The sequence below is a fragment of the Panulirus ornatus genome, chromosome 47, assembly GCF_036320965.1.
Source record: "Panulirus ornatus isolate Po-2019 chromosome 47, ASM3632096v1, whole genome shotgun sequence".
Taxonomy (NCBI): Eukaryota; Metazoa; Arthropoda; class Malacostraca; order Decapoda; family Palinuridae; genus Panulirus; species Panulirus ornatus.
The window spans coordinates 15,465,608-15,480,227 of record NC_092270.1 but is presented as its reverse complement, the minus strand read 5'-3'; the positions used below and the strand labels follow the sequence as shown (position 1 = coordinate 15,480,227).

Below are 14,620 nucleotides of genomic sequence, written 5' to 3'. Positions count from 1 at the left end.
CCTACAATAGAAAAATATATATAAAACGGGTTAAGTAAGTGTCTTAACAATTGAATCGTGATGTCGTTGATATCACTTTTCTAATTATTCATTATAAATAGTAGTATCATCATCATCATTTGGTCCAACAATGATCTCTTTTGTAATAATGTGTGGCTCCAATGGAGCCGAGTTTAGGGGAGGAAGAAGTAGGAACAACTTCTTACTTAGAAGAGGTGTACTTGGTAACAGCTTTTGTACCCTCGGACACGGCGTGCTTGGCCAGTTCACCAGGTAAAAGAAGTCGAACAGCAGTCTGGATCTCCCGACTGGTGATGGTGGAGCGTTTGTTGTAGTGGGCAAGGCGGGAAGCCTCAGCAGCGATACGTTCAAAAATGTCGTTCACGAAAGAGTTCATAATGGACATGGCCTTGGAAGAGATACCGGTGTCCGGGTGAACCTGTTTGAGAACCTTGTAGATGTAGATACTGTAGCTCTCCTTCCTCCTGCGCTTCTTCTTCTTATCGCCCTTAGCGATGGCTTTCTGAGCTTTTCCAGCCTTCTTGGCAGCCTTTCCTGATGCTTTGGGAGGCATAACGACGGCGACGGTAGTGAGTGGGGAGGTTACGTGGCGGCGATGATCGCGGCTAGAATGAGAAGCCACTCCCGAGCTTGGCCTTATATATGCCACAGGTTACTCAGCTTTTGCTCCTCGCCCAGGCCGAGCGCGCTCATTGGTTGTTTGGCGTCGGCCGCCGCCTCGCTTGATCCTGAGCGGGGGTATATAAGCGATGCTCGCACCAAATTGCTACGCATTCATTTTCTCTCTCTCTCGAGTAGAGAACTCTCTCTCAGCAGCAGCAGCAGTAGCCGTATTACTAGCACCACCATGTCAGGACGAGGCAAGGGAGGCAAAGTCAAGGGCAAGTCCAAGAGTCGCTCCAGTCGAGCGGGACTCCAGTTTCCCGTAGGTAGAATCCACCGCCTTCTGCGCAAGGGAAACTACGCCGAACGTGTCGGTGCTGGTGCCCCAGTCTACCTGGCAGCTGTCATGGAGTACCTGGCCGCTGAAGTACTAGAGTTAGCCGGTAACGCTGCCCGTGACAACAAGAAGACTCGTATCATCCCTCGTCACTTGCAGCTGGCCATCCGTAATGACGAGGAACTCAACAAGCTTCTCTCTGGTGTCACCATTGCCCAGGGAGGTGTCCTGCCTAACATTCAGGCTGTCCTCCTTCCCAAGAAGACGGAAAAGAAGTAGATGATCAAGATGATATAATCATGATGATGAACCAAAAAAATCAGGCTCCTCTTGGAGCCACAAATAAATTCTTAAAGGGATATCAAGCAAGACATACTCACTCATAACTAACTCTATGCTTACTAACGTTATTAATCTTTCTATTTCTTTTCACTCCCTCATTCACAAGCGTATACTTTATAAAAAAATAGACACACACATATATATATGAATTCATTTATTTTTATAAGCATAAGATAATAGATAATTTTCCATCTACAGACATCGTAAAATAGAATGAAAAGCCCTGCACGCTCTATTCCATCCATTTATTTAAGCTACCCCCAAATCCAAATCGATCATAAAAGAAAACCAAGAAGCAGGCAGACGGTTGGTTGGTCGGAGGGAGGGAGGGGCCAAACAAGAGATACACTACATTACATCCTTACGGATAATTTTCCACAACGATACAGGAGAATTACAACCTTATCACTAACCATAGTGTATAAAATAAAGCCTCCTCATTGGCAGATAACTATCAGCCAATGGCAAGCAAGTATTTCATTATATATATAGGTACCCAGACCCGTTAAACCCCTTTTTCAAACCTCCAGTCTCGAAAAAGATGGGATTGAACGGGTTCCTCCCTCCCTCTCTCCTACCTACGCTTTTCCAAGCCTGCCTGCCTGCCTGCCTGCTGCTACCCAACCATTAATCCACCACCAAGCACCTACCATTTTACCACATACTTAGCCTTTCACATGTCCTTGCTCTACTCTGCCTCAAGGCATGTCCAAATGCAATAGAAAATTCCCTTAATTTCTCTCTGACAAACAAATATGCACTCTGCAAATCAATGCCATTGAACGGGTTCCTCCCTCTCTCCTACCTACGCTTTTCCAAGCCTGCCTGCCTGCCTGCTGCTACCCAACCATTAATCCACCACCAAGCACCTACCATTTTACCACATACTTAGCCTTTCACATGTCCTTGCTCTAATCTGCCTCAAGGCATGTCCAAATGCAAAGAAAATTCCCTTAATTTCTCTCTGACAAACAAATATGCACTCTGCAAATCAATGCCATTGAACGGGTTCCTCCCTCTCTCCTACCTACGCTTTTCCAAGCCTGCCTGCCTGCCTGCTGCTACCCAACCATTAATCCACCACCAAGCACCTACCATTTTACCACATACTTAGCCTTTCACATGTCTTTGCTCTCCTCTGCCTCAAGGCATGTCCAAATGCAATAGAAAATTCCCTTAATTTCTCTCTGACAAACAAATATGCACTCTGCAAATCAATGCCATTGAACGGGTTCCTCCCTCTCTCCTACCTACGCTTTTCCAAGCCTGCCTGCCTGCCTGCTGCTACCCAACCATTAATCCACCACCAAGCACCTACCATTTTACCACATACTTAGCCTTTCACATGTCTTTGCTCTCCTCTGCCTCAAGGCATGTCCAAATGCAATAGAAAATTCCCTTAATTTCTCTCTGACAAACAAATATGCACTCTGCAAATCAATGCCATTGAACGGGTTCCTCCCTCTCTCCTACCTACGCTTTTCCAAGCCTGCCTGCCTGCCTGCTGCTACCCAACCATTAATCCACCACCAAGCACCTACCATTTTACCACATACTTAGCCTTTCACATGTCTTTGCTCTCCTCTGCCTCAAGGCATGTCCAAATGCAATAGAAAATTCCCTTAATTTCTCTCTGACAAACAAATATGCACTCTGCAAATCAATGCCATTGAACGGGTTCCTCCCTCTCTCCTACCTACGCTTTTCCAAGCCTGCCTGCCTGCCTGCTGCTACCCAACCATTAATCCACCACCAAGCACCTACCATTTTACCACATACTTAGCCTTTCACATGTCTTTGCTCTCCTCTGCCTCAAGGCATGTCCAAATGCAATAGAAAATTCCCTTAATTTCTCTCTGACAAACAAATATGCACTCTGCAAATCAATGCCATTGAACGGGTTCCTCCCTCTCTCCTACCTACGCTTTTCCAAGCCTGCCTGCCTGCCTGCTGCTACCCAACCATTAATCCACCACCAAGCACCTACCATTTTACCACATACTTAGCCTTTCACATGTCTTTGCTCTCCTCTGCCTCAAGGCATGTCCAAATGCAATAGAAAATTCCCTTAATTTCTCTCTGACAAACAAATATGCACTCTGCAAATCAATGCCATTGAACGGGTTCCTCCCTCTCTCCTACCTACGCTTTTCCAAGCCTGCCTGCCTGCCTGCTGCTACCCAACCATTAATCCACCACCAAGCACCTACCATTTTACCACATACTTAGCCTTTCACATGTCTTTGCTCTCCTCTGCCTCAAGGCATGTCCAAATGCAATAGAAAATTCCCTTAATTTCTCTCTGACAAACAAATATGCACTCTGCAAATCAATGCCATTGAACGGGTTCCTCCCTCTCTCCTACCTACGCTTTTCCAAGCCTGCCTGCCTGCCTGCTGCTACCCAACCATTAATCCACCACCAAGCACCTACCATTTTACCACATACTTAGCCTTTCACATGTCTTTGCTCTCCTCTGCCTCAAGGCATGTCCAAATGCAATAGAAAATTCCCTTAATTTCTCTCTGACAAACAAATATGCACTCTGCAAATCAATGCCATTGAACGGGTTCCTCCCTCTCTCCTACCTACGCTTTTCCAAGCCTGCCTGCCTGCCTGCTGCTACCCAACCATTAATCCACCACCAAGCACCTACCATTTTACCACATACTTAGCCTTTCACATGTCTTTGCTCTCCTCTGCCTCAAGGCATGTCCAAATGCAATAGAAAATTCCCTTAATTTCTCTCTGACAAACAAATATGCACTCTGCAAATCAATGCCATTGAACGGGTTCCTCCCTCTCTCCTACCTACGCTTTTCCAAGCCTGCCTGCCTGCTGCTACCCAACCATTAATCCACCACCAAGCACCTACCATTTTACCACATACTTAGCCTTTCACATGTCTTTGCTCTCCTCTGCCTCAAGGCATGTCCAAATGCAATAGAAAATTCCCTTAATTTCTCTCTGACAAACAAATATGCACTCTGCAAATCAATGCCATTGAACGGGTTCCTCCCTCTCTCCTACCTACGCTTTTCCAAGCCTGCCTGCCTGCTGCTACCCAACCATTAATCCACCACCAAGCACCTACCATTTTACCACATACTTAGCCTTTCACATGTCTTTGCTCTCCTCTGCCTCAAGGCATGTCCAAATGCAAAGAAAATTCCCTTAATTTCTCTCTGACAGATAAATAAAACATACACTCTACGTAGAAATAGATGGCATTGAAGGGGCCTCTCCTACCATTATGTAAGTTTGCTATCCAAAATGATATAGAAGAATGTCATTATTTTTAATGCCCTAAGTGTATGAAAGTACTCTTTAGGAAGTCTGCTACCCAAAACGTTCTATAAGAATTTCATCAATTTTTATGACCTAAGTGTATGAAGTTATAGAGAATATGAATATAAATGTTTTTTGTCTAATAAGATATCTTTTGAGATTATTTGTGGACCTTAAAAAGGTCCGATTGATTTCTGTTTGTGCCATTGGCATGGTCTTGCAAGAGGAAGAATAATCTTAACCGCCAAATCCGTATAGAGTTCTGCCCTGGCGTTTGAGAGCATAAACCACATCCATGGCAGTGACTGTTTTCCTCTTGGCGTGCTCAGTGTAGGTGACAGCATCACGGATGACGTTTTCTAAGAAAACCTTGAGTACACCACGGGTTTCTTCATAGATCAGGCCAGAGATACGTTTGACTCCTCCACGGCGAGCAAGACGACGAATGGCAGGCTTTGTGATTCCCTGAATGTTGTCACGAAGAACCTTGCGATGACGCTTGGCGCCTCCCTTTCCGAGCCCCTTGCCTCCCTTGCCGCGACCAGTCATCTTGTCTCACCTCTGCTGCGGTCTGCTTTGATACGTTTCTCGCCGCTCCGCTCTCCAATGTAATGCACACCAACTCAGCTCCAACGTATATATCCCCCTTGGATGGACGTGATAGTAGCAGTTCTACCTTCTCTGCCTATTTTCGTGTCTTTTTCCTGTGAAAATTACACTTTTTTTACTCTTTCTCTTATGCAACATAGATAAGATATCAAGCTCGATCTTATGATATCATCAATTTTTATCTTCCTCTAAGAAAACCTATAGAAAAAGGTGAAAAATAGCTTTTCAACCTTCATGCGGATCAAGTGAGGAAGAGTGGGCGGAGCTTACGGCTCTCATTCAGCCAATAGGGAGGCACGAAGTTGCAGCTAGCTGCTGCATAAAACGGGCTCGCACTCGCGCTCCTCGAACACTACTCGCTCATACGTACTACTACTGTAGTGACTGCTCCAGAAATGGCTCGAACCAAGCAGACTGCTCGCAAGTCTACAGGAGGCAAGGCCCCTCGCAAACAGCTGGCCACTAAGGCAGCTCGTAAATCTGCTCCTGCTACTGGTGGTGTTAAGAAGCCTCACCGTTATAGGCCTGGAACTGTGGCTCTGCGTGAAATCCGACGTTACCAGAAAAGCACCGAGTTACTCATCAGAAAGCTACCCTTCCAGCGTCTTGTGCGAGAGATTGCACAAGACTTCAAGACAGATCTACGTTTCCAGTCGTCTGCCGTCATGGCCCTTCAGGAAGCCTCTGAAGCATACCTGGTGGGTCTCTTTGAAGATACCAACTTGTGCGCCATTCACGCCAAGCGTGTCACCATCATGCCCAAAGACATCCAGCTGGCACGTCGTATTCGAGGAGAACGCGCCTAAGCCACTCTTGTAGGTCTTCCTCATTGGAAAAACTAGGCCCTTCTTAGGGCCAAAATCTAACTTGCAAAAGAATTTTTGATCATGACAACCAACCTCTCTCTCTACCTAATAAGAACAACTAATAGTAATTGTATTCGTGATAACTAGTAGGTAGGTACTGCTACTTTTCATTTAAAAGCTAGCTACCGGTAATTAATGCAAACAAGCGAAATTTAGTTAGGTAGGGTCCTGTGTTTTTTTTTTTTTTTTTTTACTTTTATTTCCTTCCAGGCTAACCTACAATAGAAAAATATATATAAAACGGGTTAAGTAAGTGTCTTAACAATTGAATCGTGATGTCGTTGATATCACTTTTCTAATTATTCATTATAAATAGTAGTATCATCATCATCATTTGGTCCAACAATGATCTCTTTTGTAATAATGTGTGGCTCCAATGGAGCCGAGTTTAGGGGAGGAAGAAGTAGGAACAACTTCTTACTTAGAAGAGGTGTACTTGGTAACAGCTTTTGTACCCTCGGACACGGCGTGCTTGGCCAGTTCACCAGGTAAAAGAAGTCGAACAGCAGTCTGGATCTCCCGACTGGTGATGGTGGAGCGTTTGTTGTAGTGGGCAAGGCGGGAAGCCTCAGCAGCGATACGTTCAAAAATGTCGTTCACGAAAGAGTTCATAATGGACATGGCCTTGGAAGAGATACCGGTGTCCGGGTGAACCTGTTTGAGAACCTTGTAGATGTAGATACTGTAGCTCTCCTTCCTCCTGCGCTTCTTCTTCTTATCGCCCTTAGCGATGGCTTTCTGAGCTTTTCCAGCCTTCTTGGCAGCCTTTCCTGATGCTTTGGGAGGCATAACGACGGCGACGGTAGTGAGTGGGGAGGTTACGTGGCGGCGATGATCGCGGCTAGAATGAGAAGCCACTCCCGAGCTTGGCCTTATATATGCCACAGGTTACTCAGCTTTTGCTCCTCGCCCAGGCCGAGCGCGCTCATTGGTTGTTTGGCGTCGGCCGCCGCCTCGCTTGATCCTGAGCGGGGGTATATAAGCGATGCTCGCACCAAATTGCTACGCATTCATTTTCTCTCTCTCTCGAGTAGAGAACTCTCTCTCAGCAGCAGCAGCAGTAGCCGTATTACTAGCACCACCATGTCAGGACGAGGCAAGGGAGGCAAAGTCAAGGGCAAGTCCAAGAGTCGCTCCAGTCGAGCGGGACTCCAGTTTCCCGTAGGTAGAATCCACCGCCTTCTGCGCAAGGGAAACTACGCCGAACGTGTCGGTGCTGGTGCCCCAGTCTACCTGGCAGCTGTCATGGAGTACCTGGCCGCTGAAGTACTAGAGTTAGCCGGTAACGCTGCCCGTGACAACAAGAAGACTCGTATCATCCCTCGTCACTTGCAGCTGGCCATCCGTAATGACGAGGAACTCAACAAGCTTCTCTCTGGTGTCACCATTGCCCAGGGAGGTGTCCTGCCTAACATTCAGGCTGTCCTCCTTCCCAAGAAGACGGAAAAGAAGTAGATGATCAAGATGATATAATCATGATGATGAACCAAAAAAATCAGGCTCCTCTTGGAGCCACAAATAAATTCTTAAAGGGATATCAAGCAAGACATACTCACTCATAACTAACTCTATGCTTACTAACGTTATTAATCTTTCTATTTCTTTTCACTCCCTCATTCACAAGCGTATACTTTATAAAAAAATAGACACACACACACATATATATATGAATTCATTTATTTTTATAAGCATAAGATAATAGATAATTTTCCATCTACAGACATCGTAAAATAGAATGAAAAGCCCTGCACGCTCTATTCCATCCATTTATTTAAGCTACCCCCAAATCCAAATCGATCATAAAAGAAAACCAAGAAGCAGGCAGACGGTTGGTTGGTCGGAGGGAGGGAGGGGCCAAACAAGAGATACACTACATTACATCCTTACGGATAATTTTCCACAACGATACAGGAGAATTACAACCTTATCACTAACCATAGTGTATAAAATAAAGCCTCCTCATTGGCAGATAACTATCAGCCAATGGCAAGCAAGTATTTCATTATATATATAGGTACCCAGACCCGTTAAACCCCTTTTTCAAACCTCCAGTCTCGAAAAAGATGGGATTGAACGGGTTCCTCCCTCCCTCTCTCCTACCTACGCTTTTCCAAGCCTGCCTGCCTGCCTGCTGCTACCCAACCATTAATCCACCACCAAGCACCTACCATTTTACCACATACTTAGCCTTTCACATGTCTTTGCTCTCCTCTGCCTCAAGGCATGTCCAAATGCAATAGAAAATTCCCTTAATTTCTCTCTGACAAACAAATATGCACTCTGCAAATCAATGCCATTGAACGGGTTCCTCCCTCTCTCCTACCTACGCTTTTCCAAGCCTGCCTGCCTGCTGCTACCCAACCATTAATCCACCACCAAGCACCTACCATTTTACCACATACTTAGCCTTTCACATGTCTTTGCTCTCCTCTGCCTCAAGGCATGTCCAAATGCAATAGAAAATTCCCTTAATTTCTCTCTGACAAACAAATATGCACTCTGCAAATCAATGCCATTGAACGGGTTCCTCCCTCTCTCCTACCTACGCTTTTCCAAGCCTGCCTGCCTGCTGCTACCCAACCATTAATCCACCACCAAGCACCTACCATTTTACCACATACTTAGCCTTTCACATGTCTTTGCTCTCCTCTGCCTCAAGGCATGTCCAAATGCAATAGAAAATTCCCTTAATTTCTCTCTGACAAACAAATATGCACTCTGCAAATCAATGCCATTGAACGGGTTCCTCCCTCTCTCCTACCTACGCTTTTCCAAGCCTGCCTGCCTGCTGCTACCCAACCATTAATCCACCACCAAGCACCTACCATTTTACCACATACTTAGCCTTTCACATGTCTTTGCTCTCCTCTGCCTCAAGGCATGTCCAAATGCAATAGAAAATTCCCTTAATTTCTCTCTGACAAACAAATATGCACTCTGCAAATCAATGCCATTGAACGGGTTCCTCCCTCTCTCCTACCTACGCTTTTCCAAGCCTGCCTGCCTGCCTGCTGCTACCCAACCATTAATCCACCACCAAGCACCTACCATTTTACCACATACTTAGCCTTTCACATGTCTTTGCTCTCCTCTGCCTCAAGGCATGTCCAAATGCAATAGAAAATTCCCTTAATTTCTCTCTGACAAACAAATATGCACTCTGCAAATCAATGCCATTGAACGGGTTCCTCCCTCTCTCCTACCTACGCTTTTCCAAGCCTGCCTGCCTGCCTGCTGCTACCCAACCATTAATCCACCACCAAGCACCTACCATTTTACCACATACTTAGCCTTTCACATGTCTTTGCTCTCCTCTGCCTCAAGGCATGTCCAAATGCAATAGAAAATTCCCTTAATTTCTCTCTGACAAACAAATATGCACTCTGCAAATCAATGCCATTGAACGGGTTCCTCCCTCTCTCCTACCTACGCTTTTCCAAGCCTGCCTGCCTGCCTGCTGCTACCCAACCATTAATCCACCACCAAGCACCTACCATTTTACCACATACTTAGCCTTTCACATGTCTTTGCTCTCCTCTGCCTCAAGGCATGTCCAAATGCAATAGAAAATTCCCTTAATTTCTCTCTGACAAACAAATATGCACTCTGCAAATCAATGCCATTGAACGGGTTCCTCCCTCTCTCCTACCTACGCTTTTCCAAGCCTGCCTGCCTGCTGCTACCCAACCATTAATCCACCACCAAGCACCTACCATTTTACCACATACTTAGCCTTTCACATGTCTTTGCTCTCCTCTGCCTCAAGGCATGTCCAAATGCAATAGAAAATTCCCTTAATTTCTCTCTGACAAACAAATATGCACTCTGCAAATCAATGCCATTGAACGGGTTCCTCCCTCTCTCCTACCTACGCTTTTCCAAGCCTGCCTGCCTGCCTGCTGCTACCCAACCATTAATCCACCACCAAGCACCTACCATTTTACCACATACTTAGCCTTTCACATGTCTTTGCTCTCCTCTGCCTCAAGGCATGTCCAAATGCAATAGAAAATTCCCTTAATTTCTCTCTGACAAACAAATATGCACTCTGCAAATCAATGCCATTGAACGGGTTCCTCCCTCTCTCCTACCTACGCTTTTCCAAGCCTGCCTGCCTGCCTGCTGCTACCCAACCATTAATCCACCACCAAGCACCTACCATTTTACCACATACTTAGCCTTTCACATGTCTTTGCTCTCCTCTGCCTCAAGGCATGTCCAAATGCAATAGAAAATTCCCTTAATTTCTCTCTGACAAACAAATATGCACTCTGCAAATCAATGCCATTGAACGGGTTCCTCCCTCTCTCCTACCTACGCTTTTCCAAGCCTGCCTGCCTGCCTGCTGCTACCCAACCATTAATCCACCACCAAGCACCTACCATTTTACCACATACTTAGCCTTTCACATGTCTTTGCTCTCCTCTGCCTCAAGGCATGTCCAAATGCAATAGAAAATTCCCTTAATTTCTCTCTGACAAACAAATATGCACTCTGCAAATCAATGCCATTGAACGGGTTCCTCCCTCTCTCCTACCTACGCTTTTCCAAGCCTGCCTGCCTGCTGCTACCCAACCATTAATCCACCACCAAGCACCTACCATTTTACCACATACTTAGCCTTTCACATGTCTTTGCTCTCCTCTGCCTCAAGGCATGTCCAAATGCAATAGAAAATTCCCTTAATTTCTCTCTGACAAACAAATATGCACTCTGCAAATCAATGCCATTGAACGGGTTCCTCCCTCTCTCCTACCTACGCTTTTCCAAGCCTGCCTGCCTGCTGCTACCCAACCATTAATCCACCACCAAGCACCTACCATTTTACCACATACTTAGCCTTTCACATGTCTTTGCTCTCCTCTGCCTCAAGGCATGTCCAAATGCAATAGAAAATTCCCTTAATTTCTCTCTGACAAACAAATATGCACTCTGCAAATCAATGCCATTGAACGGGTTCCTCCCTCTCTCCTACCTACGCTTTTCCAAGCCTGCCTGCCTGCTGCTACCCAACCATTAATCCACCACCAAGCACCTACCATTTTACCACATACTTAGCCTTTCACATGTCTTTGCTCTCCTCTGCCTCAAGGCATGTCCAAATGCAAAGAAAATTCCCTTAATTTCTCTCTGACAGATAAATAAAACATACACTCTACGTAGAAATAGATGGCATTGAAGGGGCCTCTCCTACCATTATGTAAGTTTGCTATCCAAAATGATATAGAAGAATGTCATTATTTTTAATGCCCTAAGTGTATGAAAGTACTCTTTAGGAAGTCTGCTACCCAAAACGTTCTATAAGAATTTCATCAATTTTTATGACCTAAGTGTATGAAGTTATAGAGAATATGAATATAAATGTTTTTTGTCTAATAAGATATCTTTTGAGATTATTTGTGGACCTTAAAAAGGTCCGATTGATTTCTGTTTGTGCCATTGGCATGGTCTTGCAAGAGGAAGAATAATCTTAACCGCCAAATCCGTATAGAGTTCTGCCCTGGCGTTTGAGAGCATAAACCACATCCATGGCAGTGACTGTTTTCCTCTTGGCGTGCTCAGTGTAGGTGACAGCATCACGGATGACGTTTTCTAAGAAAACCTTGAGTACACCACGGGTTTCTTCATAGATCAGGCCAGAGATACGTTTGACTCCTCCACGGCGAGCAAGACGACGAATGGCAGGCTTTGTGATTCCCTGAATGTTGTCACGAAGAACCTTGCGATGACGCTTGGCGCCTCCCTTTCCGAGCCCCTTGCCTCCCTTGCCGCGACCAGTCATCTTGTCTCACCTCTGCTGCGGTCTGCTTTGATACGTTTCTCGCCGCTCCGCTCTCCAATGTAATGCACACCAACTCAGCTCCAACGTATATATCCCCCTTGGATGGACGTGATAGTAGCAGTTCTACCTTCTCTGCCTATTTTCGTGTCTTTTTCCTGTGAAAATTACACTTTTTTTACTCTTTCTCTTATGCAACATAGATAAGATATCAAGCTCGATCTTATGATATCATCAATTTTTATCTTCCTCTAAGAAAACCTATAGAAAAAGGTGAAAAATAGCTTTTCAACCTTCATGCGGATCAAGTGAGGAAGAGTGGGCGGAGCTTACGGCTCTCATTCAGCCAATAGGGAGGCACGAAGTTGCAGCTAGCTGCTGCATAAAACGGGCTCGCACTCGCGCTCCTCGAACACTACTCGCTCATACGTACTACTACTGTAGTGACTGCTCCAGAAATGGCTCGAACCAAGCAGACTGCTCGCAAGTCTACAGGAGGCAAGGCCCCTCGCAAACAGCTGGCCACTAAGGCAGCTCGTAAATCTGCTCCTGCTACTGGTGGTGTTAAGAAGCCTCACCGTTATAGGCCTGGAACTGTGGCTCTGCGTGAAATCCGACGTTACCAGAAAAGCACCGAGTTACTCATCAGAAAGCTACCCTTCCAGCGTCTTGTGCGAGAGATTGCACAAGACTTCAAGACAGATCTACGTTTCCAGTCGTCTGCCGTCATGGCCCTTCAGGAAGCCTCTGAAGCATACCTGGTGGGTCTCTTTGAAGATACCAACTTGTGCGCCATTCACGCCAAGCGTGTCACCATCATGCCCAAAGACATCCAGCTGGCACGTCGTATTCGAGGAGAACGCGCCTAAGCCACTCTTGTAGGTCTTCCTCATTGGAAAAACTAGGCCCTTCTTAGGGCCAAAATCTAACTTGCAAAAGAATTTTTGATCATGACAACCAACCTCTCTCTCTCTACCTAATAAGAACAACTAATAGTAATTGTATTCGTGATAACTAGTAGGTAGGTACTGCTGCTTTTCATTTAAAAGCTAGCTACCGGTAATTAATGCAAACAAGCGAAATTTAGTTAGGTAGGGTCCTGTGTTTTTTTTTTTTTTTTTTACTTTTATTTCCTTCCAGGCTAACCTACAATAGAAAAAAATCGTGATGTCGTTGATATCACTTTTCTAATTATTCATTATAAATAGTAGTATCATCATCATCATTTGGTCCAACAATGATCTCTTTTGTAATAATGTGTGGCTCCAATGGAGCCGAGTTTAGGGGAGGAAGAAGTAGGAACAACTTCTTACTTAGAAGAGGTGTACTTGGTAACAGCTTTTGTACCCTCGGACACGGCGTGCTTGGCCAGTTCACCAGGTAAAAGAAGTCGAACAGCAGTCTGGATCTCCCGACTGGTGATGGTGGAGCGTTTGTTGTAGTGGGCAAGGCGGGAAGCCTCAGCAGCGATACGTTCAAAAATGTCGTTCACGAAAGAGTTCATAATGGACATGGCCTTGGAAGAGATACCGGTGTCCGGGTGAACCTGTTTGAGAACCTTGTAGATGTAGATACTGTAGCTCTCCTTCCTCCTGCGCTTCTTCTTCTTATCGCCCTTAGCGATGGCTTTCTGAGCTTTTCCAGCCTTCTTGGCAGCCTTTCCTGATGCTTTGGGAGGCATAACGACGGCGACGGTAGTGAGTGGGGAGGTTACGTGGCGGCGATGATCGCGGCTAGAATGAGAAGCCACTCCCGAGCTTGGCCTTATATATGCCACAGGTTACTCAGCTTTTGCTCCTCGCCCAGGCCGAGCGCGCTCATTGGTTGTTTGGCGTCGGCCGCCGCCTCGCTTGATCCTGAGCGGGGGTATATAAGCGATGCTCGCACCAAATTGCTACGCATTCATTTTCTCTCTCTCTCGAGTAGAGAACTCTCTCTCAGCAGCAGCAGCAGTAGCCGTATTACTAGCACCACCATGTCAGGACGAGGCAAGGGAGGCAAAGTCAAGGGCAAGTCCAAGAGTCGCTCCAGTCGAGCGGGACTCCAGTTTCCCGTAGGTAGAATCCACCGCCTTCTGCGCAAGGGAAACTACGCCGAACGTGTCGGTGCTGGTGCCCCAGTCTACCTGGCAGCTGTCATGGAGTACCTGGCCGCTGAAGTACTAGAGTTAGCCGGTAACGCTGCCCGTGACAACAAGAAGACTCGTATCATCCCTCGTCACTTGCAGCTGGCCATCCGTAATGACGAGGAACTCAACAAGCTTCTCTCTGGTGTCACCATTGCCCAGGGAGGTGTCCTGCCTAACATTCAGGCTGTCCTCCTTCCCAAGAAGACGGAAAAGAAGTAGATGATCAAGATGATATAATCATGATGATGAACCAAAAAAATCAGGCTCCTCTTGGAGCCACAAATAAATTCTTAAAGGGATATCAAGCAAGACATACTCACTCATAACTAACTCTATGCTTACTAACGTTATTAATCTTTCTATTTCTTTTCACTCCCTCATTCACAAGCGTATACTTTATAAAAAAATAGACACACACACACATATATATATGAATTCATTTATTTTTATAAGCATAAGATAATAGATAATTTTCCATCTACAGACATCGTAAAATAGAATGAAAAGCCCTGCACGCTCTATTCCATCCATTTATTTAAGCTACCCCCAAATCCAAATCGATCATAAAAGAAAACCAAGAAGCAGGCAGACGGTTGGTTGGTCGGAGGGAGGGAGGGGCCAAACAAGAGATACACTACATTACATCC

The 14,620-nt window shown here is 45.6% G+C and overlaps 10 protein-coding genes across 10 annotated transcripts; 5 read left to right on the top strand and 5 right to left on the bottom strand.

The window, feature by feature from the left end:
- Positions 1-151: 151 nt before the first annotated feature.
- Positions 152-636, bottom strand: LOC139763594 (histone H2B). The gene has a single exon (XM_071689802.1). It carries the CDS (start codon positions 572-574, stop codon positions 203-205), a length of 372 nt encoding a protein of 123 aa, XP_071545903.1. The 5' UTR covers positions 575-636; the 3' UTR covers positions 152-202.
- Positions 637-788: 152 nt separating this feature from the next.
- LOC139763593 (histone H2A) lies at positions 789-1,308 on the top strand. Its single transcript, XM_071689801.1, has one exon. The coding sequence runs from the start codon at positions 869-871 to the stop codon at positions 1,238-1,240; it is 372 nt and encodes a 123-aa protein (XP_071545902.1). The 5' UTR covers positions 789-868; the 3' UTR covers positions 1,241-1,308.
- Positions 1,309-4,743: 3,435 nt separating this feature from the next.
- On the bottom strand, positions 4,744-5,206 carry LOC139763592 (histone H4). Its single transcript, XM_071689800.1, has one exon. The coding sequence runs from the start codon at positions 5,138-5,140 to the stop codon at positions 4,829-4,831; it is 312 nt and encodes a 103-aa protein (XP_071545901.1). The 5' UTR covers positions 5,141-5,206; the 3' UTR covers positions 4,744-4,828.
- A 339-nt stretch (positions 5,207-5,545) lies between these two features.
- Positions 5,546-6,058, top strand: LOC139763591 (histone H3). Its single transcript, XM_071689799.1, has one exon. The coding sequence runs from the start codon at positions 5,596-5,598 to the stop codon at positions 6,004-6,006; it is 411 nt and encodes a 136-aa protein (XP_071545900.1). The 5' UTR covers positions 5,546-5,595; the 3' UTR covers positions 6,007-6,058.
- Positions 6,059-6,432: 374 nt separating this feature from the next.
- On the bottom strand, positions 6,433-6,917 carry LOC139763590 (histone H2B). Its single transcript, XM_071689797.1, has one exon. It carries the CDS (start codon positions 6,853-6,855, stop codon positions 6,484-6,486), a length of 372 nt encoding a protein of 123 aa, XP_071545898.1. The 5' UTR covers positions 6,856-6,917; the 3' UTR covers positions 6,433-6,483.
- A 152-nt stretch (positions 6,918-7,069) lies between these two features.
- Positions 7,070-7,589, top strand: LOC139763589 (histone H2A). Its single transcript, XM_071689796.1, has one exon. The coding sequence runs from the start codon at positions 7,150-7,152 to the stop codon at positions 7,519-7,521; it is 372 nt and encodes a 123-aa protein (XP_071545897.1). The 5' UTR covers positions 7,070-7,149; the 3' UTR covers positions 7,522-7,589.
- Positions 7,590-11,451: 3,862 nt separating this feature from the next.
- LOC139763588 (histone H4) lies at positions 11,452-11,914 on the bottom strand. The gene has a single exon (XM_071689795.1). The coding sequence runs from the start codon at positions 11,846-11,848 to the stop codon at positions 11,537-11,539; it is 312 nt and encodes a 103-aa protein (XP_071545896.1). The 5' UTR covers positions 11,849-11,914; the 3' UTR covers positions 11,452-11,536.
- A 339-nt stretch (positions 11,915-12,253) lies between these two features.
- Positions 12,254-12,766, top strand: LOC139763586 (histone H3). The gene has a single exon (XM_071689793.1). The coding sequence runs from the start codon at positions 12,304-12,306 to the stop codon at positions 12,712-12,714; it is 411 nt and encodes a 136-aa protein (XP_071545894.1). The 5' UTR covers positions 12,254-12,303; the 3' UTR covers positions 12,715-12,766.
- Positions 12,767-13,103: 337 nt separating this feature from the next.
- LOC139763587 (histone H2B) lies at positions 13,104-13,588 on the bottom strand. The gene has a single exon (XM_071689794.1). It carries the CDS (start codon positions 13,524-13,526, stop codon positions 13,155-13,157), a length of 372 nt encoding a protein of 123 aa, XP_071545895.1. The 5' UTR covers positions 13,527-13,588; the 3' UTR covers positions 13,104-13,154.
- Positions 13,589-13,740: 152 nt separating this feature from the next.
- LOC139763585 (histone H2A) lies at positions 13,741-14,260 on the top strand. Its single transcript, XM_071689792.1, has one exon. The coding sequence runs from the start codon at positions 13,821-13,823 to the stop codon at positions 14,190-14,192; it is 372 nt and encodes a 123-aa protein (XP_071545893.1). The 5' UTR covers positions 13,741-13,820; the 3' UTR covers positions 14,193-14,260.
- The last annotated feature ends 360 nt before the right edge of the window (positions 14,261-14,620 follow it).